This window comes from Mirounga angustirostris, unplaced genomic scaffold (genome assembly GCF_029215605.1).
Source record: "Mirounga angustirostris isolate CCGP_5_RB_7025 unplaced genomic scaffold, mMirAng1.0.hap1 SCAF_11, whole genome shotgun sequence".
In the NCBI taxonomy this organism is placed as follows: domain Eukaryota; kingdom Metazoa; phylum Chordata; class Mammalia; order Carnivora; family Phocidae; genus Mirounga; species Mirounga angustirostris.
Genome location: NW_026991719.1, coordinates 15,125,784 through 15,152,358, shown reverse-complemented (window position 1 = coordinate 15,152,358; position 26,575 = coordinate 15,125,784). Strand labels below are relative to the sequence as shown.

The window sequence follows — 26,575 nt, the reverse complement described above, 5'->3', positions numbered from 1 at the left end:
TGGTCTCTCGCATGACATAGTCTGCTGCGACGGCCCCCGGGGGTTAGGTCATTTAGCTCCTGTGTCTCAGTGTTCTTATCCCCAGTCCAGTAAACTGACCTTCTGAGTTAGAGGCTTCCCATGAATTTCAGTCTGCAAATGTGAAACTCTAAAGATAGCAGAAATCAGTAAATAATATTGTTATAGCTTTGTGAATAAGCCAGGCATTTATAAAAAGTACTTTTTGGTTATGAAAATTAAGATGAGCTCATTGTAAATAGTTTGGAAAATAGAACAAAATACAAAGAAAAAAATTCCACTGCCAATTTTCATTTGGATGTCTCCTCTAAGTCTTTTTTTTTTTCCCCCCAATTTAGGGTCATATTGTTTTCATAAATAGTAGTCGTTATTATATAGAATTATAACTTAAGCATTTTCCCCATGATCTTACAAGCTCTTCATAAATATAATTTTAGCGATTTTATCAATGAATATGCCATAATCAGACTCTTCCTTTATTCCTTTTTTTCTCCTAGTGTAACTGATGTTGCAATCCAACTTTTTTTTTTTTTAAAGATTTATTTATTTGAGAGCAAGAGGTGGGGGGAGCGGGGCAGAGGGAGAGGGAGAGAGAATCCTCAAGCAGACTCCCTGCTGAGCATGGAGCCCGATGCGGGGCTCGACCCCGAGACCCTGAGGTCATGTCCCAAGCTGAGAGCTAGAGTCGGCTGCTTAACTGACTGAGCCACCTAGGTGCCCCACAATACCAACTTTGACCCCATCGCTACTTGCTTCCTTCTGTTGGATAGACTTCAGAGGCTATTTATATATATTACCAAATTGTTTTCAGAACAGTTTACTAGTTAAACTCCCCCTATTGATGTAAGAGTTCATATCTTACCATACCCCTATCAGCTTCAAAAATCCATACTTTTCAAAATATGTATATTTGCCATAATCACCTAAACATTCGAGGGCCCAAGCAAAAATCCAGCTCTCTCTCTCTTTTTTTTTTTTTAAGTTTTATTTATTTATTCATGAGAGTCAGAGAGAGAGAGAGAGAGAGAGAGAGGCAGAGGGAGAAGCAGGCTCCCTGCCTAGCAGGGAGCCTGATGCGGGACTCGATCCCAGGACCCTGGGATCATGACCTGAGCCGAAGGTAGACACTTAACCGTCAGAGCCACCCAAGCGCCCCCAAAAAATCCAGCTCTCTTGATCACCACCTACTTCAGCTAGTCAATGCCGCTCCCTGGGGAGGTCTGGGGAGCTCGCCATCCCACAAGGTCAAGGGCTATCTCTTGAAGTTGGGGGCTCTATTTTACCTATCTGCCGCAGGGGAAAGGTACCCACCCTTTGGCTCACTCAAGGATAAGAACAGTGTCTGGTTGCTCTGGGCTAAAATTTGTGCTTTGTTGGAAACTTCTTTGCACAAATCCAACACTAGCAGAAGGCCCCACACCTCTTTCAGCCTTTTCTATCCGTAGGCACACCCGCATTCCTTCCTTCCTTTCTCTTTCTGAGATTAGACATTAGCTGCTTCAGTTTACTTCAAATTTAATTTTTGATGCCTAGTAAGAAAAATGAAAATGGGGGAAAACAAAAAATGGGAGTACAAGAATTTCTTTCCTAGTATGATATTTGTAATTTGGGAGTGGCAGCACACACACCTCCCCTCACAACATAACTCTGTAACTTCACTGTTTGTTTCTCTTTACTAGGTTTACGTATTATTTTTACCCTTGATGAGGTGGCCTTCATCCAGAATCTTGTTTTTTACATAGAAGCCGCGTATAAAGTCGCTGTAAGTATCAACCCTGGTAGTTTTTCAGGTATAAAGTCACTGTAAGTATCAACCCTTGTAGTTTATCAGGTGTCCCAGTTCAAAAGAATAAAAATCATACAGGTCTTGGAGGGCCAGGCTGTTTGGGGCTGATCAGAAAGGTAGCAAGATTCGAGCTCTAAGATTGTCACCTCTGCACACAAAGTACACATTTTTGTCCTGGGACCCAGTTGAGGAGCTGATGTTTTTGGAATGCACCACATGCTCTGTTTGACTCCTTCGTGCTTATTTTTTTTAAAGATTTTTATTTATTTATTTGTGAGAGAGAGCAGAAGCAGGGGGAGCGGCAGGCAGAGGGAGAAGCGGACTCCCTGCCGAGCAGGGAGCCCGACGCGGGGCTCGAGCCCAGGACCCTGGGATCACGACCTGAGCCGAAGGCCGCCGCTTAACCGACGGAGCCACCCAGGTGCCCCTATGCTTATTTGAAATAAGACCCTAACGTGTCCCGGAGCCGGCACACAGGCCGGCCGGGACCCGGGAAGGGCAGCCGCAGCAGCAGCTTGTCAGTAGGAGCTGCAGAGCCGTGTGGATCACCCCAGGCAGCCCACAGGCAGAGGGGCCAGAGCCGGATGTGTGCCCCAGGCCAGGTATGGGTGGCTGTAAATGTGTATGAAGCCCAGTGCCTCGGGGCTTCTGCTGATACGGCAGGTGGAGCCTCATGCACTTCTAGTTGTTCTAGAATAACGAACCTGTGGAAAGCTCACTGTAAGGGCAGTAAAGAAAGGGTAGGGGTGGGTGGGTTGGTTGGTTGGTTGGTTGGTTGGTTGGTTTTAAAAAGCCACCGTGGTCGAAAGCAAGGGTCAGCAAACATTTTCTGTAAAGGGCCCGACAGTAAATAGCTGTTTTCGCCTCCCCGGCCCCCGTTGCTTCTCACGTCTGCCCTTGTCGAAGAAAGGCAGCCATAGACAGCACGTGACCGCGCGAGCATGGCTGTGTCCCAGATAGACCTTCTTTACAGAAGTAAGCGGCAAACTAGGTTGGGTCCGAGGGCTACCTAGGTCTAAAGAGGCGATTCTCAACAAGGGGCAGTCTGCCCCTCCCAGGGGACATTTGGCAACGTCTGGAGACGTTATTGGTACTGGCATCTAGCGGGCGATGGTGGGGGATGCTGCGGAATGGCCCGCGGTGCGCAGGATAGCCCCACAACAGAGAATGGTCTGGCGCAAAATGTCAGTAGTGCCGAGGTCTAAAGAAACCAGAGGGGAGTGGAAAGGGTGGGACTTTAGTTGGACCTTGGAGGACGAGCAGGGTTTAGAAGAGCAGAAGGGTGCGGGAATAGCGGGAGCAGTACCGGGCAGGAATGGGCTCTGAGTGGGGGAGGGGTCCTGGGGGAGAGGGGGTGTGGAGGGAAGGAGTAGACCTCTCTCTCCTGCAGGCAGAGTTTTGCACAAACCAAAGTCTGCTTGTGGGCATGCCGGGCGGGGGGGGGGGGGAGGCCACATAACAGAGGTGTGGCCAGCCGCAGGGATTTGACAGAGCCACTGCTGAATAGGCAGTTTGTCATTTGAGATTCTTGCACAGGGGAGTTAGCTGATTGGGCAGTTTTTGAGGATGAGTCACTTGGGTCCAGGGTTGGAGTGAGAATGGGTTGGAATGTGGAAAGGCCCAAATGTGAGGAGCACTGAAGGCCGGAGTCCTGGGGCTCAGCTAGAAAGCATGCCAGCAGGAAAGAGTCTAACGCCGCTCTGGTGTGCCTACGTCTAAATTTGCACATTTTGGAAATGTTCATCTTTGCAGATCAGATAATAAATACTGAAATTTTGGCACTGGTCCTGTTCCTGTTGGCTTGTAATTTTTCAGTAGTGCATGTAGCATTATTTCAAAACGGTATCCAGTGCTTGCCTTTCTTCAGTGAAAATAAGAATTATAAAAGTTAGGTATGCATATATCACATCCTCTATGGATGGAGTGTTGTGAGCCAATTCACAATAATTGGTTTTAAAAGGCCAAGAAAGTTCAGTATTCTGTGCCTCAGTTTTGATTTTGGCCTCTGTTACTTGCTTAGCATTTTCCCCCAAGAGGTAACACTAGAAATAGGTATTAAATTATATTAAATGGCTTGGTTGGCTTCAATTAGTTATGATACATTTGTTAAAGTTTCTTTCTTCTATCTTACAATTTAATATAAGTTCAAAGCTATCAGCTAAATAGAGGGGCAGCATTTCATTTGATTTGAAGATAAATAAAACATTTTGTTCTCTACAAATCAAGAGTTTCTTATAAATTGATAACTTTTAGGAATAAGAAAATTGAGAGTGTCTTTGCATGCATTTTTGTTCCACTTGAGTATTTACTTGCAAAATTCTGCACAGAGGTCAAATGAAGTGAAATTGAGGACGAGCACAGCCTGAGTATATAAAGCCATGAATTCAGTAACCCTGGAGAAGAGATATTCATGTTTCGTTGTGCCTGTGGTAACATAACGGAATTATTTTTCCATAGCACTTCTCCTGTACCTCTTTCTCCTGCTCTGATTACTACCTTTTTCTTCTGTAGGATTATGGAATGTGGGAACGGGGAGATAAGACTAATCAGGGCATTCCGGAATTGAATGCAAGCTCTGTAGGGATGGCCAAGGTAACACTCTTGACCTGTTTGTTCTTCCTTCTGTGCATTTCTACTGCTTTGATTTGGTTCTCAGTCTTTAGGGGTTTGGATTTAATCTGATTAGCATATTTTTCAAAAGTCGACTGCTAGTATGAAATTCAAGTGGCACATATACCCCAGCCTACTGAGATTACAGGTAAAGAATGTAGGTTTCCTTACCCTGAAATGTGCATGAGCCAGAAATTAAGTGCCTTCCTTCCTCATTATCCATTATTATCACCCACAGGTCTAAGGTCTTGCTGTTGTCTGAGCACCTGGATGTGTGATATCCAGTCGTCTTTTCTGGGTTATAAAGAAGGTTGAAGAAAATAACCGCTTTGTAGGGCAGGGCTTACAAGTTCAAGTCTATGGGGTCAGGTCAGGCAAGTAACGTAAACAAATGAAGCAGGCCCGACAGAAAAATATTGAAGGGTACTGGGGACACTGGGAACTTTCTCTAAAGGTATTCCAATTCAAAATCATTTTAAAGATTTATTTAGGCCGAACAGAACACGGCTGTGGGGCAGATTCAGTCCGCCAGCCACCAGTTTACATCTCTTGTCCTAGACATTTCCCTCCCTCCCTCCCTCCCTCCCTCCCGCTCAAGACTGAAGTATATCCTTGGATAGAATACAGACTCTAGAGCTAGAATTTTCAAAGCAACAAGAAATATGTTCGGTGAAGGTCAACTGACAGAAAACGTACTTAATACTAAAAGAATTAACTTTAAGTGGCAGACATGCTAATGTTAGAATTAACACATAAAGGTGAAAGAAAAGCTGTCCGTGAATTTAGTGCGCTCCCCCCCCCCCCCCGCCAATGTTATGAACTTGTTAATATTTTATTTTTCGGTCAAATACTGACTTCATTTGGGGAAATGTTTGTCTATTTTCTCTTTCTTGTTTCTGCAAAGAGCAGCAACGTACAGGAAAGGCCCAATTCCACTGAAAATAAGGATAGAACATGTCTCTAGGACACTTCAGCTGAATTCTAAAGATGTGTATTTCCTCACCTTTGGCAAAACATGTATGCTAGATCGCTTAATGGGAAAGGAGGAATACTGGATAGGGGCATGTCCGTTTACTAGAAAGACAAAGTGATTCATACCTGTGCTTGTAGGCAGCTCTTGAGGCAATTGATGAACTGGACCTTTTTGGAGCCCATGGAGGACGCAAGTCTGTGATCCACGTCCTGCCTGATGACGTCGAACACTGCCAGGTAATAGCTCCAGCCTCTCATGGTCTGGACAGGAGGGAAGGAGACGGATGGAGTAGAAGACCTGGGCTCCGGTCACATTGCTCACCTTTCTTGGTTTTTTTTAAGATTTATTTTTAAGTAATCTCTACACCCAACATGGGGCTCGAACTCACAACCCTGAGATCGAGAGTTGTGTGCTCCACCGACTGAGCCAGCCAGGCACCCCACACTCCTCACCTTTCTAGCTTGGTGGTACTCGGCTTCCTTGAGCTTCAGTTCCCTCATGCATAAAATGGGCATACTGGCACCTTCCCCTCCTATCGCACAGAGCGGTTGTAAGGATCAGAGTAAGTCAACTTAGTTCGTCAGAGCACCCTGCAAGCTGAGAAGTACTGTGTAAACCTAAGACAGAACGACGGCGAAGTATATATATATATGGAGTCAACAATCACAGCGACCTTGTTTGGCTGGAGGCAAAATCTGGTCTGATTTTTGAGCATATAGGTGGTTTCCTCTCAAGTTTCTTTCATGATGCCACCAAATTGAATGACCGGCAAGCAGTAGTTCACTTGGGGAGGGGTGGAGACGGGTGGAAAGGATAGTGGAGGAGAGATGAGATGGGAGAAATGACAAATTAGTAGAACCTGCATGAAATACAAGTCAGAGAAAGGAGTGATTTCTTGCAGATTAGGGGACTCCATTGAACAGACAGTAGGTCACCCATTGCTGGTCAGTCAGCAAACTCTTAGTGAGGGCCCACTGTGTGCCGCATCCCGTGCTGGGGTTATGGGAGTGAGAGCCGTGTAAACTAGTTAGCAGAGAGCTTCTGGAGGGAGTGTGTGTTTCCAGGCAGAGAGCTTAAGGGAGAGCAGCTAGTTAAAGAACTGGGCTTAGGGGTCAGTTCGCTTGAGAAAAATGAAGCTTTATTCTGCAGCTGAAGGGTTCCCCATCTTTACCCCCTTTGCAGCTCATCCATTTTCCCACAATAAATAGTCCTTAATGGGGACTCTGCTGTTTCTTGGGCTGCAGTTTAATAGAGTCGAGCTGATGTGTATCTTAATAATGCCTAGTCCCTAGAGGAAACTGTGTGAGCTCTGTAGCCAGCTGGGCCTGGCTTAGGATCCTTGTTCTGTCACATGAGGCTCTGTGTCTGTGTCTCAGCCCTCATGCGTGAACTGGACAGAGTATCCAAATGCCTTCTTTATAAAATGGGAAAAAAAAATATGTTAACATTTATTTATTTATTATTTATTATTTATTCTAGGAATGCAAAATTGGTTTAACATCTGAAAATCAATTAATGTAGTACACCGTGTTTATATGAGATTTAATACGCTTATGTTTGCAGGGCTCTAGCCCCGTGTCTGTACACATTAGATCCCAAAGTCAGCTCCCTTCCCTTCCCAAACTTATCATTTCACCTTCCTTTAGTTTACAGTGCCTAGTCCAACCACCTTATAATTGAGGCTATATTATAGTGCCACTAAGTAACCCTAGTTCTAGGATTAAAGTAATTCTGTCATTTACCATTTTGCCTGAGTGTTTGTGTGGCCTCTTGGATTTGACTCCTTCACATGGGTTTTGATCACCCAGTCATGTTCCACAGAAGCCAGACATTTCTCTGTGCTGGCCCTGTATGTGTATTCTTCTCTGTCTTTATTTTCACAGCCAGGACACCCTGGCCTGCTGACACAGTAGCCCTTAGTTCCTCCCCTGCATGTCCGAAAGACACAGCAAAGTCAACAGAAGGCCCCCAAGGGAGGGAGCCCAGCAGTTCTCAGCATGGGCTCCAGGCAGTACTGCGCTCTCCCTGACCCTCTCCTCTCCTGCGAGAAACAGGAGTCATTGGCTGGGCAGGTGAGGTCCCCCAGTGGGGGCCATATTGTAGGAAAAAGCTCTGCTCAAAATCGGCAAACTCGTTTAAATGTTTCTTGGGTCTAAGGTCATGGTCTCTAGATACTGTATGCAACTGTTCATGCTTCCCAGATTCAAGCCACCTCTTTGTTTCTCATTCAGTCTATTCTGTTCTCCATGCTGCCAAGAGCATCAACATCTAAGGAGATTGACGCTGGACTTCTTTCCATTATCTCTTTCCCGGCCTTTGCAGTGGAAGATGTGAACCTCGTGAATGTGACCAAAAATGAAATTATTTCCAAGCTCCAGGTAAGGGTTGATCATGCTGGTGCCCTTCTGCCCTGTGTTAAGTGCCCCTTTCATGATGACATGGAGCAGCTCACCCAGGCCTTGGTTCTCCATGAGGTCAGTGGCTTGGTTTATCTAGGCGGAATCCAAAGCCGAGTGTACGGGTGAGAAAACAGTCTCAGACTGATCAAGTGCCCTAGTTCTTTTCCTGGTAGCAGAGCTTGAACTCCAGCCAACTCCATAACCTCTGAACCCCAATTCGTACCCCTCCTGTACTTCTAAAGCAGAGTTTCTTAACCCTTTAGAGATCACAGACTTCTTTGAGAATCTCTTGAGAGGTATAAGGTCCCTGCCAGAAAAAAATGTACACGTCCCAATATCCTCCAACTTTACACACAATTTCTGGGGGGTTGACAATCCCAAAGTTAAATCGAGCTTAAGAAAATCCCTGCTCTGAGGTGAAATGCAGGAACTATGACACAAGATACCAAACTGAGAATGTTATTAAATAGCCCAGGCAACTGAACTTCTCAGTAAAATGATCAAGATGTAAGTTTTCTTTAAAAAAAAAAAAAAAAAAAGTAAGTTTCTTGAGCCAAAATCTTCATATTGATGATCCTACTTAGATTCCGTAAAAAATGCTTTTAGCCCTTGGATACAAAGGGATTGAAGGGTCTCCAGTCATATCCCCAAAGAAGCTATCTCATGGTTTCGTGGAGAAAAAGGAAGCTCTTTTAGCTTGTCCCAGTAGGCAGGGAGTCAGTGCAGGGAATGAAGTGTTTAAAGGAGAGAAGGTTCTTGGCTGGGCCTCCCCAGAACTCCCAGAACTCTATGGGGCTAGCCGCTAGGAGTGCGCCGGCCTCTGCAGCCAGTGCTAAAGGAGCCCCCACGCACTTAAGAAACTGGGGAATGGACACCCAACACTGTGATCCAGGGACTAGGGAGGCAGATCGAGGCCTCAGTGCCACCATCCTTCTTCCTTAACACCTAGGAAGCTGGAGAGGATTACTGGAGCCTGCCCCAAGAAAACCAGCAGCAAGAGCCCTAGGGCAGAGGAAGCCCCACCCACCCCACCCTGCCCCTGCTTCCACCTCGATGCATCCAGAGCCTAATTGTGAGGAGTCTGGGATGTCCTTTTGGTTTTCCAGTCTTTCAAGTCAAAGTAGTCCAATCCAAGTATCTGCCCTGGTGGCTTCTGTGAGCGATGAGGGTCCCTCTGCATCTTTGCGTGATACAGCCAGTCAGAATGAGGGCTGGTCATTCTGTGAACTGAGTAATTACTCTCCCAGCCCTGATACTCAAATGGGAAGTTTTGGCATTCCCTTCTCGGCACTGATCAACCCTGAATTTCCTTGGCTTATTACTTAAAAATAACTTTTTGTATTGATAACAAAGAGCACTTGGTACACATTTCATTACTAAAAGATTCATGGGAATGGGGGTGAAGGGCCAACATGAATCAACATAAAAAGACAAAGAAATTCTTCTCTTTCATCAAATGCACTTTTTTTTTTTTCTTTATCTTCTTAGGGGCGTTATGGATGCTGTCGCTTCCTTCGAGATGGTTATAAAACCCCAAGAGAGGTTGTATTTAAATATTGTTTCGTATGATTCCTTAACTGCTTCATATTTAAATCACCACTGTGGTGTTCTCCCTCTCTTGATTATAAAATTACATGTTAGAATATTGGACAGGGAAGTCTTAATTTTGGAGACAGCAAGGCTGGAGTTAGGCAGTAGAATAATAAGATCATCAGGAGGACAGCAAGCTGGTGGTTTAAAACCAGCCTGTAGGCAGGGACAAACAGTTCTGTGGCTCACATGATGTGTTCAAGAGCAACTGTGGCCTCCCTCTCGAGTTGCTTTGCCATAGTGACTGATAGAGTGATTGCAGTGAAACAGATAGTCTGCTGAGCACTGTGATAGGAAAATTGCTATTTATTTGTTAGCAATCTAGGAAGCTTAATATAATAAACCACCAAGGAGTCTTGTGTACATTTCTGATAGACGTTTCTGAAATTTGACCATGGAAAGCTGCCAGAAATAACATCTCCCCATTATAGCCAACTCCTAATCCTAGCAGCTGCAGAGATGCAGTGATTCAGAAAGCCAGGGAAGCCCAGTGAGGTACAGGGGAATTATATATGTAATCTGACAGCACCTTTCAGAAGGTTTCCTGTTTGATTCCAGGACCCAAACCGATTACATTATGACCCTGCTGAGCTCAAGCTCTTTGAAAACATTGAATGTGAATGGCCTGTGTTCTGGACGTATTTCATAATAGATGGGGTCTTCACCGGAGATGCCGTTCAGGTGAGAACATGCTGGGTGCTGTGTTGACAATCAGCATTTTCATTCCTTCGGTGTGCTGCGTGTTATTAGAACATAAGGTTATGCAAGAATTTAGGGCACCGTTTCAGTTATCTGTCGTCACTTAACGAGCTTTCCCAAAATGTGGTGAATTAAAGCAACGGCTATTTTGTTTATTTGCTCATGATTCCACAGTCTGGGCAGGACTCAGCAGGGACAGGTTGTCTCTGCTTCGCTTGGTGTCAGTTGGTTCACTGGGGCTTGGAGGATCTACTTCTGACATGGCGTCACTCACACGGCCGGCAGCTTGATGCTGCTCTTGGCCCAGGCCTCGCTTCGCCTCCATGTGGCTAGCTTGGGCTTCTCACAGGGTTGTAGTGTCTGAGCAGTGAGGCTTTTCACCCGAGAATGCACAAGCAAGAGCTGCTAAGCTTTCTTCAGGTTTAGGCCCCGAACTGGCAGTGTCCCTCCTGTTGCATTTTTTTTTTTTTAAAGATTTTATTTATTTATTTGACAGAGGCACAGCCAGAGAGGGAACACAAGCAGGGGGAGTGGGAGAGGGAGAAGCAGGCTCCCCACCAAGCAGGGAGCCCGATGCGGGGCTCGATCCCAGGACCCTGCGATCATGACCTGAGCCAAAGGCAGACGCTTAACTGACTGAGCCACCCAGGCGCCCCCTTCTATTGCATTCTAATGTTTAAAGGGTCATGCCACATTCAAGAGGAGGGGACTGCACAAAGGCCTGAGTACTAAGAGGTGGGGTTCATCGGGGACCACAGTCGACCACAGACAGGTCTGGTTGTCCTGTTGTTTTTTTCAGACCAGCCTAGGCTTTTGCTGTCTTCAGCTCTAGTATAAAGGTACTGTCAGCTAACATCTTATTTAATGTAACAGGATTCTAGCCGGTTCCCAGCCTCCAGCCTCACTCCCTGCTGTTTCTCTATACCTGTTGCCAGGGGCATCTTATTAAAAGGCAAATGAGATTATGCTACTGCCTTACTTAAAAGCTTTGAAAGGTTCCTGATTGCCTTCGGATGAATTCCAAGGTCTTCTCCTGTTTTATAAGGCCCCATAAAATCTGGCCCGATTCCTTACTGCTTACTTACTTCCTTGAGTTCTGTGATGCGAGCGCCCTGAAACCCTTTCAGTCCTCTGAAGAGGCCATGCTGTCTCCCCTCTTCTCAAGTGCCCAGGCCCTGCTTTTCTCCCTCAGCTGTCTCTCTCTCCCTCACTTGATCTGCTGCAGATGTCTCTTCTTTCAGAAAGCCTTCCCTGACCCTAAACGCTGGATCGATGCCCCTTTTATACGTCCCACAGCACTTAGCACAGTATGGCCCCTATAGCTGTATTTAGTCTCCCACTCCCTGTCAGAGCACCCTGGTAGAGGTGGTGTCTGTCCAGTTCACTGATACATCCCCTGTGCCTAGTACACAGTAAGTGCCGAGTAGAGATTTGTTCACGCAATGTTCCTTTGTTCGAGACCGATTTCTTTAGCATTTGCTGCCGTGCATACGTTGGTAAGTAGAACAGACCCGGCCTCGTGAAGCTTATGTGAATGACTGACAAACTCAAATGCTTCAGTGTTTTCTTAACCCGTTCAGACCACATGCACTGGGGTGGGACGAGCAATCCAAGGTTTATTTTGGTTTTGAAAGCTTCCTCTGCTCAGAAGTCCTGAGAGGGGTTTCAAAAGTGGCTATAGGGGGGCCAAGGGCAGGCCGCCCCAACACGGGCCACTTTGGCATGAGCATTGCTTTGAGTCAAAAGCAATCAAAACCCAGCAGATTCGGGAAAACCCTTGACCTCCCCCTCAGCTGCCGGCCTGTACCAGCAAGAGAGCTATTAACAGAGGTTCCTCTTTACTTAAGAAACTTCTGTGCATAGCACGGCCACCTTTGTTTTCCAAACATCTCCTCTCTCCTTCCTGCAAATGCCCTTTATTCCCCGTGTGTCCTCAGAACCGCACCCCTCTCCTGAGCCCAGGAGCTCATGTAAGCCACTTGGTGCCTCACTGTCTTTGGAATATCCCATCCGTGTGGATTCCCCGTACATATATATAACTAAGTTTGATTTTCTCCTGTTAATCTGTCTCATGTCAATTTGATTCTTAGTCTAGCTACAGAAGGACCTTGAAGGGCAGAGAAAATTCTTCCTCCCCAACATGGTAGTAAGCTTGAAATGTTAATGTTCCCCCATTGTTGATTCTCACTGTTATGCTTTAGCAATTATCTTGGGTCTTATGTTTTCTGTCTCTTTATCCCAGAACTGAAAGGTCTCAAAAGGATTGAGTTAGAATTTCAATTGTGAGGAAACTTGATAATTATTAGAAACAAAAAAGCTGAGAAGACAAAAAATGTGCTCAGGACCTTATTTTTTAGGTCTCACAGAATTTACTGCTCTTATGCCTATTCTGTCTTTTCCACTTGCTGCCCAATGACCTTTAAAAAATGACACACTTGGGGCGCCTGGGTGGCTCAGTCGTTAAGCGACTGCCTTCGGCTCAGGTCATGATCCCAGGGTCCTGGGATCGAGCTCCGCATCGGGCTCCCTGCTCAGCCAGGAGCCTGCTTCTCCCTCTTCCACTCCCCCTGCTTGTGTTCCCTCTCTAGCTGTCTCTCTGTTTCAAATAAATAAATCTTAAAAAAAAAAAAAAAAAAAAGACACACCCCTGGTCAGATTTTGCTGTCCACAAATTTCAAAAGAAAAAGAAATGAGATATAGAAAGCGTTTGACTAGGCTCTCTAAAGATGAAACGTGTTAAGCACCTGGGTGGCTGGTTAAAGGTTTTCCCTCTTTTGTTTGTTCCCTTTTCATATGTAGGTGGTGGTTGTTGTTTTAATCACTGCCTTTTTAATTGAATGGAAATGTTTATATCAACAGCTTTCATTATATTGAGTAGTGCATCCTAAGAATCGGGGTACATGGATCATAGGTACATACACTTCCTTTTCCTCACATCAGGTGCGCTTTGCAAACATTTCCTGAGCAGTAAGTGCTCGAATGAGGGCCTTTTAAGTGGAAAACTACTGACAGGTAGAACCGGGATGCCCTCCTTAAGGTCTGGCCTCCACTCCAAGAAGCTTATATAGTCTAGCTGGTGAGACACAATTTACGTATGTTGAGAAGTTAAGGGTGAAATATTGAAGTCGTGAGTTAAAGACACACAGAGAAGGCCAGTGCCTTCAGCTCCTTCTAACCTTTGCTGTCAGCAGGAGTGCTGATTCCTCCTGCACTCCCTAACTGGACGGTGTTCATGCATTTCTTGACCCTGTGTCCTACTAATAATCTGTTTGTTGCCCAGAGAGGTGTTTTTCTGTGATGCACTCCCCTGGCAGTATTAATGGCGCCTCTCTCATGCTGTGGGGATGGGGCTTTTTTCTAGGTGCAAGAATACCGAGAGGCCCTGGAGGGAGTATTAATCAGAGGCAAGAACGGGATCCACCTGGTGCCAGAACTGTATGCCATCCCGCCCAACAAGGTAACCAAGCACTGCGTAGCTAGAACGAAGTGGGTTCGTGCTTGGCCTTTTGGTATTTTTCATCCGCCTTTCAGACCTAACACTTTTTGTCCAGCAGTGGTTTCTAAAGCACCACCCTGCGTACGGGGCACAGAGGGGTTACGGTGGCAGCTCTGCCTCTGTGAGGCTGCCGGCTAGTGGGGGACGGAGGGCAGGCACAGCAGCGGTGCTGCAAAATAAGAGGTACAGGCCAGGGGAGACCCCAACACCTGCACGGGGAGGCAGGGGCTGGTGCTTGGGTCGAGGGAGGCCAGAGCCAAGCTGTCTTTTGATCCAGACACTTTGCCTTCTTTGCTTTGCATCAACTATTTTTTTTTTTTTTTAAGATTTTATTTATTTTTTAGAAAGCGAGCGAGAGAGAAACAGCATGAGAGGGGAGAGGGTCAGAGGGAGAAGCAGGCTCCCCGCTGAGCTGGGAGCCCGATGTGGGACTTGACCCCAGGACCCTGGGATCATGACCTGAGCCGAAGGCAGACGCTTAACCATCTGAGCCACCCAGGCGCCCTGCATCAACTATTTCTCATTCAAGATCTTTACAGTCTTTCTTAACACTACTTACATTTCAAATAGCCTTAACACACAATCGGATTGTGAAAGCAATCCTGTACACTGCAGAACATCCAGGATTCTGTAGAAAGAAGAACATACTTCTCTCTGCTCTTACTACCCAAAGATAACCAAACTTACTCCCAAAGAGAACTCTGACTACTTTAGAGACTCTCCTGCCACACTATTATCCTATTTGATTACTTCATTACTGACACACTTTAATTTTGTTCAGTTTATGAGTTTAAGTTCTTCTTAATATTTACTACTGCAGCAAATTTTAACAATCTATTAATAACACCACTAATTAATCCACAAGCAGAGTATGACTCCCCTCATGGTGTGATTTTTCCCTTTTGGAGAAGGATTTCTTCAATTGCTTTGTTTTCTGGAGGGGAGAAAGTGGTCACTAACATTACCCCCAACCAATGTTGTAATGGCAAAAAACCCAAGGTCGGGGGCACCTGGCTGGCTCAGTCAGTAGAGCATGTGACTCTTGATCTTGGGGTCGTGAGTTTGAGCCCCACAATGGGGGTAGAGTTTACTTAAAAAAAAAAAAATACAAAGGTCAGCATGGAGTTTACAATAGAGAAAATTGCAGACTAACTTTTACAATGTGTAGCCAGCACTGTCCATCCCAAAACAACTGTAGCTAATTCTGATGAGGCAGAAGCCCCCAGTGGATCCAGCTTGTTGAGTCCCTGAAGGAAAATTAGTGATCAGATAGTACAGTAGTGTTTTTCCTCAATAAATAGTGCCACCTTCTGGTAATTTTCTTGCAAAGGCACACAGAGTTTATGAGCCCCTGGGGATAACAAGACGGGAGAAAGCTGACTTAGCTTCCGGCGATGCCCTGCCGTGGCTGTAGGGTGATGTTTTAGATCATTGTACCCATAATACAGACAAGTGTAAGCATGAGCTGTGGAACTTCTTGTTGCCCGGAGCTGTGTGCAAAGGAGGCAGGCCAGGCTTCACGTGCCTGTGTCTGTCTTCCGCCATCTGTGTGCTTGTGGACAGAGCACCGGCCTGGAGTCAGGCCTGGATGTGAGTGCCACTTCTACCGCGTTGAGCCATGTGGCCCCCACACAAAGGCCTTAGCGCTGCGGCCTCCCTCCCGCAGCTCTCACACAGAATTGGCCTGGAGGATCGAATGAGTGGCATTTTGTAAATCCTCAGTGCGCTCCCCAGTAGGCAGTGATGTTGGCCTTCTTATCCTCTGACATTCTGACTTTGGGTTTTTCTCTCTTTGCCAGGTTGACGAAGAGTATAAGAATCCCCACACAGTGGACAGAGTCCCTCTGGGGAAGCTGCCCCATCTGTGGGGTCAGTCCCTGTACATCCTCAGCTCGCTGTTGGCAGAGGTAGGGGACTTGGGGACTTCACAGACTGGAAACCATCTGATTCGAGGTATAGGGGACCCCGGAAGAGCATAGGGGCTCTCTGCCCCATGTGGCTGTGAATGTCTTTGGCATCTCATAGTTTTAAAGTCAGCTGGAGCGGGTCAGCTCTGAGGCTTGCCACCTGGGCTTGTGTGTCCATATTTACACGAAACTACTTCAGAGTCAGCTGCATGCCAAGCACTCCCGTCACCCCCCGACCCCCATATTCCTGGTCTGTGGCTGGAACCAGACGATGTATGGGTGATGTTATCAGATGGGTTCATCTGTCCTCAGAGGCTCTGCCCAGCTGACTACCCTGGGCCCCTGGGGAGAGGTGTGGATGAAAGAGTCCAGGAGAAGAGCTGGAAGCTCCAGCCTGTTAGGCTGGCCTAGTCCTGGGTGTTCTGTCAGACTCTAGAAGTGGGGAGGGCGTGTGTGGGGGGGGAGTGCGGGGAATGAGTTGTGGGACCCATACCACTGGGGTTCCCGGTGTGTAAAAGGAGACCGAAAGTAAAGCTGTCACAGTGGAAGTGGCCCTTAGGAGCTGTGGATGCTGAGGTGGGCCACTTGTTTCATGGCTGTGATTGCCTCCTCAATTTCATGGTCATGTCCTTGGGGGTAGGGACTGTGTCTTCAACTTCTGTCTTTATTAGTAGGGAAAACCATGTCTATCTCTTGGAAAGCCAGCTCTGCCTCTGACTAGCTCCCTGACCTCGCGAGCCTCAGTCTCCTCATCTGTAAAGAGGCTGGGCTTGATCATTTCTGCTATACTTTCCAGCTCCAGTTGCTGGGTCAGTGGCATGAGGAACAAACAACTCTGCTCCCATTGCCTCCTCGTCACTGGAAAGGCCTTCAGTTAGGCCCAGCATTAGGTCCGATGCCTCCTCAGAACTCCCAGAGCACCTTGATGCCCTCCCTGAGGACTCCGGTCATTTATAGAAGATGTGAGGAGATCCATGTTCAAACAGCACCCCGTGCCAGCAGGGAGGAGAGCTTTGTGTTTCAGAACAGTCAGCCCAGGACCAAGTCCTTGCCTGCCACCTAGCTTAAGGGCATTACCTCAGTTTCCCCACCTGTAAAATGCTCATGGTAGTACCTCCCTGTCACGAGGCCTGAATGGGACCATGCACGTACAGGGGTTCAGCACAGGACCCGGCGTGGAGTAAGGGCTCAGGAGGTAGGAGTCACCGTTGTTCTTTTCAGTCACGCAAGATGTTGGCGTGTGTGACTAGCCCTGGAGAGCGAGGTGCTGAAAGCACAATATGTTTATCAGTGGCTATCTAAATGGTGTACTGCGTTTCAGAGAAGATAAGCAATTGACTTGGAAAGCATAAAGGAATAAAACACTGAATATTTTGAGCCCCCAAATGTTTCATTTTCCAAGTTGGGTTTAAGGTGAAATTTCGTTCAGTGTTTTACAGTGTTAATGCTCCTCTTTTCCTAGGGATTCCTTGCCACCGGGGAAATCGATCCCTTAAACAGAAGATTTTCCACTTCCGTCAAACCTGACGTTGTAGTACAAGGTTTGTGAGCATGTTTCCTATTCATATTTAACTGTGTAAAGCCAATGTTATTTTTAATGCCAAAGATCCCCTAGTTTCCTATTCTGTTTAAAAAGTACGTATGTGTGCTTTAGCGTATATCAGTTCTGTGACATCCCTTCTATAACTCACTAGCTCCCAAAGGCAGCGGTACTCTTCCCAGCCACAAAGTTACTTTCTACAAAGCATTTGTTTTCTCAAATCTAAATCTTGATGGCAGTTCGGGCACAAGTGATTCACTGAGCATCATTTTTCACTGCAGTTGTTTAAAAAGTAGAACATGACCCTGGTCGAAACTCAAAACCCAAGTGAAGTTTCACTCCTTCCTTCCTTTGAGGTCTGACTTCTCTCCAGAGTCGCAGGCCCGTATTTTCACCTGCCTCCCCTCCTGTCCAGCTAGCAGCTCTTCCAGAGACGTGGAAGGCCTGGACTGCGGCTAGCTCTGCCTAGCCTGGCGATTTTACCTCTCCGTGCCTCGGGGTTGTCGTAACTGCTGCCCCCTCACCGGGTGACCTTGAGATGCGCTGCGATTGTCACAAGGAGAGCCCTCAGTGCAGGTCCTCGCTCACCAAATCCCCTCTCCCTTCCCTCCTGGGGAGGGCTCCTGAGGAGCTCACGTGCCTCACAGAGCAACTTAGGCACCAGCTAATATCCGAGGAGGTTGTGTATGTGCCTTATTTCCTCTCAATTACACCATACATTTCTTTTTTACAGAGGGGGGAGGGGAGAGCAGGGGCAGAGGGAGAGGGAGCGAGAGAATCCTAAGCAGGCTCCATGCCCAGCACGGAGCCCGACATGGGGCTCGATCTCACGACCCTGAGATCATGACCTGAGCCGGACACTTAACCGATGGAGCCATCCAGGTGCCCTACGCCATACATTTCTTAAGGACCAGGCCTGTATTATTCTTGTAGCTTCTGTGTTGATTGACACACACCCACTCAGTAGATTAACAACAATTATTGAACAAATGCAAGGCAGTCCTCTTTGTGGCCACGGACTGGTTCCCCTGCGCCTGCCTGGGATGCGGCAAGGGGCCCGGCGGGGCATCATCCAGTCAGTACTGTGGTCCGGGCCCTCAGGGGCACACCCGGCGGGCACAACATTTTGACCAGACAGAAATTGTGACAATTAGAATTATCCTCCCCATCTTACACGTGAGCCTTCCAGGTTAGCTCGCTCAGGGCCCCAGAGCCGGCAGCTGGAGGCGCGAACTCCGTGCTGATGTCCAAGTGGAGTGACCCAGCCTGACTCCGTCCGCAGGCGGCGCTTACCCCGCACACGTGCTGCCGAGCGAGCCCTTCAGTCACGAGGCCGCCTTGCCAAGCACAGGCTGGGGCCCGCTGATGGGTCTTCGGCGGCCAGTGTTGTCTCAGTGTAACAGAAGAGAACAGAAACGGAAGAGAAGATACAAGAAGGTCTGGCCCGGGGGCAGGAGAAGTACCGTTTCAGGAACTTGCCTGCACATGGCTGTATCACATCAGAGGCTCACGGGGGTCAGGCAAACCACTGCTCTAGAAGAGTCACCTGTACGGAGAGTGACCGCTGATCTCTGCACGGCGTTGGAAGCTTCAGAAGAGAAAGATGTGGAGGGAGGCCACCCACCCGGTCCTACATGGCTGATGTTCGCATTTGCTGCGAGTGGCTTCCCCACAGGACCTTGTTATGAAGCTCAGATATCATGGCTATGAAAACACTTTGAGAAAGGATCATGTGCTATGTAAATAAGGAGGTGGCCTTCAGGTCTCCGTGGCATTTATGTGTATTGTACATTCAGGGCCACCGGCCTATAGGTACAGTGCTGGGGCTCAGTGGGCTACCTTAACAGTAGCCTGACCACACCCCGCACCCCCAGTTCCCCGTGGGCTCTACCGCAGCCGAACACACCAGCACCCACTCTCTGTGGCCGGAATGCCCCTCCACCAGTGCCCTTCCCAGGACTCCTGCCCTCTGCCAGAGCACTGTTCTTCTCTTAAAAGCCGCATTCAAAGCAGAACTGGTGCAGGAGGTGCAGGGCTCCAAGTCCCCGCTCAGGCCCCCACATCCCAGGCATGCGAGTTCCCTGCCTGCCGGAGAGCCAGATGGCCAGCCGCACTTACCAGAGGTGGGGCCCAGGCCAGCCCGTTCGGGGTGCAGGGCCCGGCTCCGGGGTGGCTCTTCCCCCACCAGCCAGAGCCTGTGCTGTGCTTCTGGGCCAGGCTGCACCACCAGCCACCAGCAGCCCCACTTTCCCCTCTCTCGGGGGGGCGACCTCCCCGCCCTCTCCGTTGGTCGGAGCATCCCCTGCTAGCGTACACCACAGTACTGCTCTTTTCTGTCCCTTGCGAACAGGAGCTCCGGCTTCTCCTGGCGTCCTCCCCCACGCAGAGCGGTTTCTGCTTCTCACCCCATGTGAAAAGAACACCAGACAGGTTTAGAATAAATGCAGACCCGCCGGGAGGCAAGACATCATTTGAGATGTGGTAATTTGGCTCAGGACCTGTTGAAGACCATTTCTAGAAGTCTCTTATCAGACTGTCTGGTACACTGAGGGCACTTAATAAAAACACAGCATGGGGGTTGGCGAGGTGAGGCCAGAGAGAACTGGGAAGAGCGGCAGGACAATTGCTGTTATTTTCAAAGCCACCCAGTGTGTGGAGAGCATGCTGATGCGTATGTCACAGGCCAGAGGAAAGATGGGTCAGTAATGTATTCTCCACGTGAGGAGACAAAGGGCCACGGTCTAATGCAGATGCTACGCTCTTATTCTTATTCACAGTTACTGTTCTGGCAGAAAACAGCCACATTAAGGACTTGCTGAGAAAACACGGGGTAAACGTCCAGAGTATTGCTGACATTCATCCAATCCGAGTCCAGCCAGGCCGGATTCTTAGTCACATATATGCCAAGCTTGGTAGGTTTGGGGCAACAGCTGGGTGGCTTTGGCGAGGGGGCATCTTGGTTCTAGGTTTGGGGTCTGGGGGGACGGATAGGTATGAATTGTGAAGAATTGGGCAAGGCACCAAAGCACGTGGTTCGACGTCTCTGAAGTGAAGAGGAGCTGCAGACGAACATGTTCTCATGCTCGTTCACTAGATGTCGCCCCGGCTTGGCTGCGCCCTTTGCCAGATAGGTTGTAAAACAAGGCTCCGTCTTTGAAAATTCGCAATTGGAACAGTCATTTGTGTCTTGATACGTTTCTAATTTTTTTATCTGCGGTCTCAGAAAATGCTCCTTTACCCGTTAAAATGGGAGGGGGAATTCTCTTTTTCTAAAATCTAACTTAGTAGGCTCAATATGAAATAAATTAGAAGTAAACATTAATAAAGTTCTATCAGTAGTTTTATTCCATATAGATGTTGAACTGGGTGCTGTCTATACATGCATGAAGAGAAGGTGGTGGGGTTTGTTTTTAATTCATCCCTGTCCCATTTTAAAGAAGGATCGATGGTATTAAAAAAACCAAACCCCGGAATGGGTTAACATGAACATAAGCCCAGTCTTAGCCAGAGTCGCTTGGATTACATGTTACCATATTGGCTCTCACTCTGATTTCTCTTTTGTTTTTCAAATAGGACGGAATAAGAATATGAAATTGAGTGGGCGACCGTATCGGCACATTGGCGTCCTTGGAACATCTAAGCTATATGTGATTAGGAACCAAATCTTTACTTTCACACCCCAGGTGAGCAGAGCAGGCCAGTAGCAAAGCCATATGCATCCTCTGATTAAGTTCCTTTTCTTCTTGGTGAGCTGCTGTGGATGCGGCAGAATGAGCATGCGTGTGCTCAGATAGCAATGGGTAGTGTGACACCCAGCACCTGGTACAATTCTTTACTCCCTGTAGGGGCTCAGTAGGTGTGGCTTGAAGCAGACTGAGGGTGCCATCACTTCCAGGCATGAGGAGTAGGAAAATTGACACCGCATTCCAAAATTGCTAGTTACCTGTCCCTTGACTTGCCTCCCTCATGCCCCTGGTAGCAGTAGTCCCTCACCCTTGCTTGGGCTGTCTGAAGACTGGGGAACACACAGCCTGTCTGATTTTCAGGTCCCAACCTGCTTGACGAGATCCCGAATATACCGATTGTAGAACTTTTTTTCAGAGTTTTTGGTTACAAAGGAAAGTAGCCCTGTGGAACCCAGACAAATGTTTTCCATCCATTTGGCTAGCTAGAAAGATCAGCTGTGGGCTCACTTCGTCACTGTGGGCATGGCCCCCCACCAGCCGGGCACACTGTCAGCCATGGGGTCCCGGGTCAGTAGCCCCAAGTCGTTCTTTCTCACCCTAACCCATGTTGCTCGCTTGAATCTTGTGAGTTATTTCCCTGTGTAACAAATTTCATACCAGGGGCACCTGGGTGGCTCAGTCGTTAAGCGTCTGCCTTCGGCTCAGGTCATGGTCCCGGGGTCCTGGGATTGAGCCCTGCATCGGGCTCCCTGCTCGGCGGGAAGCCTGCTTCTCCCTCTTCCTCTCCCCCCTGCTTGTGTTCCCTCTCTCGCTGTGTCTCTCTCTGTCAAATAAATAAAATCTTTAAAAAAACAAAAAAACAAATTTCGGACCAGAGCTGAGTGTGGACTAGTCCAGAGGCTAGGAGAACAGTTTGATTTTCATCGGCACCAGGTGGTAGTGCCTTTAGTTCGCATTAACCAGGCCATCCATCGGGTAAACACAGTCTCCACGTCTCACCTGCTCCCAGTGCCCTCCCTTCCCTCACTTGGAAATCCTCCGAGCCCAGCAGCCGTAGAATGAGTAGAATTTAAGGAGTTATTGATTTCCTTTCAGGGACAGCGGTGTTGGGCCAGGTGCTTAAGCCCTCATCGGAGAAGCTATAACTAGATCTGGCCACGCACCTTTCCCTTCCATGCTAATGGAGCTGCGGCTCCTGGGCAGGCAACAGATCGATTTTTGCCTGATGGCAAGAGCCCCATGATAGGGGCGGATTACAGCCAGGATTGAGCCTCTTCTCTGGAAACAAAATGCAAGGATTAGTGCTGCCGTGAATGACAGCTGGGGTTGTGTCGAGGGAATGAAGGACAGCCTTTTACTGGGCCTGATCTGACTTGCAGTTCACCGACCAGCATCACTTCTACCTGGCCCTGGACAATGAGATGATCGTGGAGATGCTGAGGATCGAGCTGGCCTACCTGTGCACCTGCTGGCGGATGACGGGCAGACCCACGCTCACCTTCCCCATCACCCACACCATGCTCAGTAACTGCGTGAACTTGATCTGCCTGATTCATGTCCCACGCTCACCTTCCCCATCACCCACACCATGCTCAGTAACTGCGTGAACTTGATCTGCCTGATTCATGTCCCACGCTCACCTTCCCCATCACCCACACCATGCTCAGTAACTGCGTGAACTTGATCTGCCTGATTCATGTCCCACAGTTGCTTTGGGCCCTTTCCAAAATGTTTAAAACGAGTCCCATAGACAAAGCTAAGTACTGAAGGGGGTTCTTAGCAGTTTGGTTTCTGAGCTTAGGAATCTTTCATAGTATTTTAATTAGATTGTATTGACGAAAATGTTTCTGCGCATGCCCCCAAAACCAAAAAGTATTCCCAGATTAAGTAAACTCATTTGTCTTTTTCTCCCCCACCCTTAGCAAATGATGGCTCAGACATTCATTCTGCAGTTCTTTCTACAATTAGAAAACTAGAGGATGGATATTTTGGAGGAGCCAGGTAATTTGTGATTTTTTTTTTTTTAAAGTATCAGCGACCTTTCTTGAAAGTCTTTTGCTGCCCTTCTCCCACTTTTCATATCAATTGCTGAACATGAGAAGCATGAAGCTTTAGACTAAAAAAGAAGTTAAATCCTACCCATTCACCCATGTGGAACTGGAATCGTCTCAAAAGCAGCTTTCTGTGGGTGTTGGTGAAGCTTTTACGGGTGCCAGGAGGCTTGGGGCATAGGTAGATGAACGTACCAAGTCTCTCTGAGGTGGCATTCTTGGATTGCATGTATGGGATGCTGTGCCTGTTTCTGGTAAAGGGCCTGGAAGAAAACACCCAGTGCCTAGGTCTGGCAGGTGCTCAGTAAACATTCCTTGAATTGACTTGAGTGTGCTGTCACCTGAAGAATAATTCACAGAACTTTATAAATTCCCTAGGTGGCCCTCAGAGCAGGGCACCTGAAGGGGCCTGCCTAGACCATTGTCCCCTCATCCTCAGTGGAGCAATACGTACTCCGGTTTGCAGGCCCACAGTACCAGCTGCTCCCCGGTAGTACTGGTAAGCGCCTTGAGTGATAGGGGGCTCACCTCCTGGGAAAACCGATTCCATTTTTCTACCCTCTGTCACAAGGCAGAGGTTTTCTCGATAGCATCTGTGCCCAGATCTCTCCAAATCCCCTGGAATATGCAAGAAGGGTTCTAAGAGAACCTCACTGTACAGCCGGCCCTGAGTGAGGTGTGACCCTTCTGGGCCCTGAAGTCTTCCATTGGGTCCCTGATAGAATGCCAGTTGCTAAGTGTTTGGGCATTGAAGTCAGCCGTCCTCACATCTTCCCACACTGGGGACCCTGCTGCCACTGTAATGTTTTTTAAAACTGCGGTAAAGGGGCGCCTAGGTGCCTCAGTCATTAAGCGTCTGCCTTCGGCTCAGGTCATGATCTCAGGGTCCTGGGATCGAGCCCCGCATCAGGCTCCCTGCTCAGCGGGAAGCCTTCTTCTCCCTCTCCCACTCCCCCTGCTTGTATTCCCTCTCTCACTGTGTCTCTTTCTGTCAAATAAATAAAATCTTAAAAAAAAGAAAAAGAAAACCGGTAAAATGCACATACTGTAAAATTTACCATCTTAGCCATTTTAAAGTGTACAGTTCAGGAATGTTACATACATTCACATGGTTGTGCAACCAATCTCCAGGACTCTTTTCATCTTGCAAAACTGAAATTCTTTCCCCATGAAACAACAACGCCCCCGTTCTCCTTGCCCCAGCCCCTGGCAACCGCCATTGTACTTTCCGTCTCTAGGTGTCTCATCTGAGTGGACTCATGCAATACGTTTTTTTGTACCTGGCATATTTCACTTAGCCTGATGTCCTCAGAGTTGAGTCACTGTATTTCTAAGTGCTGGGAGTAGCAGCTCTGCTCACAGAGCTTACTGCGGGGTTTTGCTGCAGACATGAATGGCCCTCATTCCGAGCTTCTCCTGGGAGTGTCCGCGAGACTGTCCCCAGCATTTTGCCATCCACATTTCCAGCGCTAGCACCATAACTGCACTTGACATGCACTTTTGTACATTTCACGTCCAGTTTGGATAAGCTACCACCTGGTGGATGGCATCACAGCCAAGAGAAAATACCATACACCCGTAATTAACTGCTTTTCAGAATAAACTCGTGAATTTAATCATTGTCAAAAAGGATACTGTCTGCAGTTAATTGCTCACTTGCAGTCCATCTTGTGTTGCTTTGTGTGCATCGTCTGATTGAGTCTTCACTTTGTCACGTGGTGGGCTGTATTCCTATTTTATAGACATTGGGCTGTAGGCTCAGTAGAGCAAGGTGCACAAGATGAATAGGTGCAGGAGCTCTGTATGAACACAGAAACCAGGCTCTGATCTCCATGCCGAGCTGAACGAGGGCTTAAAAATTTCAGGAGGGTCTCCTGTTTCTAGAGTATGGCAGACGACTCAGAGAACCGTGGAAAGAAACAGGAATGTCTAGGCTCCATGGGCTACCTTTCCTATTAAGTTCTTGATAATTAAAACTGAATCTCATTTTGGCTTTTCCTTAGGCTTGAGGGTCTTTAAAAAGCTGAATTCACCCTGGATGCCGGACTTTCCCTCTGGACCCACCTGGGGTAGCTTGCTATCCTTTGTAAATTACTGCCATTCCACCTTTGACCTGACTCCTTTCAACTTCCATCAGAGAGAAACTTGCCATTGTCTTCTTTTGCACACTCGCTTGTACCTCACTTCCTCCTGTCCCCAGTCTCAAGGCAAAAGAGTCAATAGAACGGGCAGGGCCCCAGAGGGAAAAAGATTTTACTTCATTAAACGAAAGGCTTTTCTTTCCGTCCCTCAGGCCATGTTTCTTGAAGTAGTCCATTTGCCCACTGAAGCTCCTGCACCCACGAATTCACTTGCACCTCGTGCTTCATTCAGTGTGCTCCTTAAACTGTTTCTCTCAGCCTTTTCAACTAAGTCCTCATCTGCTGCTGGTGGCTCCAGATCCTATTGTCTTCTGCCTCCAGAGCTACCTTTTTTTTTTTTTTTAAAGGTTTTATTTATTTGAAAGAGAGTGAGTACGGGGAGGAGCAGAGGGAGAAGGACAAGCCGACTCTGCACTGAGCTCAGAGCCCGCCCTGGGGCTCGATCCCAGGACCCTGAGATCACGACCTGAGCTGAAATCAAAAGTCAGACGCTAAACCGCTAAACCGACTGAGCCACCCAGGTGCCCCTGGAGCTAACATTTTAAGAAGTACACAGTGGCAGCTTTCTGTACGGTGGCCCTCCCTCATGCTCCCTGAACCTGGGACCCCACACTGCCAAACCCAGCTTGTAGTTTTCAGTGGAACTTTTCCCAGCCTGAAAATGTAATAAGGCCACTCTGGGCACCTGCTCCGGTCTGGGGATGGCCCCCTATCACATTCCTTCTAGAAAGAACTTTGCCTTCTGAGACTGCCTCCTCTCATATGCCTGTTCCTGGGTGACTGTATTGCATGGTAGGTTTTGTTCTGGTCCAGTTGTTTTAGGGCAGAAAACCCCCCCAAGGCTTGGTTTGGTTCTGGTTAAAAGTGGTTTAGTCAATCTGTTTTGTAAAACTTTGGTTGGTTCTGTAAAATAGACTTCTGTTTGTGTTGGGTTTGGGAGTAAGAAATCAGCATGATTCACTTTGGCTTTTAATATGCTATGTGCTCCCACTTTATACTTGGTATTGAATTTTTGTTTTAATTTCTTGGCTGACTACTTATGTGGGGCGATCTGCAGTGACGTATTTATCAATTCTGGCAGAAGCACCATCTGGTTGAAAAGTCTCTCTCTGATTCATAGTGGAAGTTTGTCCACATGCACCTGTATCTCTAACATAGAGTCTCCTTGGCAGAGTAAAATTAGGGAGCCTTTCGGAATTTCTTACCACGTCTTTCTACACATATCTGACCTTCCTGGATCCAGACTGTGATGAGAAGTTGTTTGATGATGCCAGCGAAGGGAGCTTCAGTCCCGATTCAGATTTGGGAGGGTATTTGGAAGACACCTATAATCAAGGTACGGCTTGGAATGCCTTGGCAGGTGGTTCATTGAATTTATTTAAACCTTGGCATTGTGATAAAATTGCCCCGAGACTCAAGCACAGAAAATGATTGGTAATTAACATAACAAAAAAGAGGCTTTGGAAACTTGCATCTATTAAAATGAATAAAATGCCAGTTTAAAAATCTAAACTGCCGAAGTGGGGCTTTTTTTAAACCAGAGGGACAAAGAGTTTCAGGAATGAGGATTCTTGACAAAATATATTCTAAAGACAGAAACACAACTGCTTGAATTTTCAAAGGAATGGTAGAGTGATCTAGGTTTGGTTGGATATGAGGGATGAAATCCATCCTATGCA

At 47.5% G+C, this 26,575-nt stretch overlaps 1 protein-coding gene across 12 annotated transcripts in view; it reads left to right on the top strand.

Moving 5' to 3' along the window:
- The window catches only part of PHKA2 (phosphorylase kinase regulatory subunit alpha 2), a 75,991-nt gene that overhangs the window by 30,288 nt on the left and 19,128 nt on the right, over nucleotides 1-26,575 (top strand). For 9 of the 12 annotated variants that reach the window (XR_008506071.2, XR_010406054.1, XR_008506070.2 and 6 more), the window contains 14 exons: nucleotides 1,698-1,780; nucleotides 4,316-4,396; nucleotides 5,525-5,623; nucleotides 7,619-7,765; nucleotides 9,275-9,328; nucleotides 9,935-10,057; nucleotides 13,437-13,532; nucleotides 15,371-15,478; nucleotides 16,941-17,019; nucleotides 19,796-19,930; nucleotides 20,592-20,701; nucleotides 22,084-22,228; nucleotides 22,627-22,705; nucleotides 26,069-26,232. Coding sequence is in view for 9 of the 12 variants with exons in the window: in XM_045875527.3 (XP_045731483.1) it covers nucleotides 1,698-1,780; nucleotides 4,316-4,396; nucleotides 5,525-5,623; nucleotides 7,619-7,765; nucleotides 9,275-9,328; nucleotides 9,935-10,057; nucleotides 13,437-13,532; nucleotides 15,371-15,478; nucleotides 16,941-17,019; nucleotides 19,796-19,930; nucleotides 20,592-20,701; nucleotides 22,084-22,228; nucleotides 22,627-22,705; nucleotides 26,069-26,232 (1,503 nt within the window). In the remaining 3 variants the exon portion in view is untranslated. Of the gene's footprint in view, nucleotides 1-1,697; nucleotides 1,781-3,274; nucleotides 4,397-4,652; nucleotides 4,793-5,323; nucleotides 5,432-5,524; nucleotides 5,624-7,618; nucleotides 7,766-9,274; nucleotides 9,329-9,934; nucleotides 10,058-13,436; nucleotides 13,533-15,370; nucleotides 15,479-16,940; nucleotides 17,020-19,795; nucleotides 19,931-20,591; nucleotides 20,702-22,083; nucleotides 22,229-22,626; nucleotides 22,706-26,068; nucleotides 26,233-26,575 lie in introns of those variants that run through there. The other 3 variants (XM_064573842.1, XM_045875553.3, XM_045875579.3) reach the window with 3 other exon arrangements.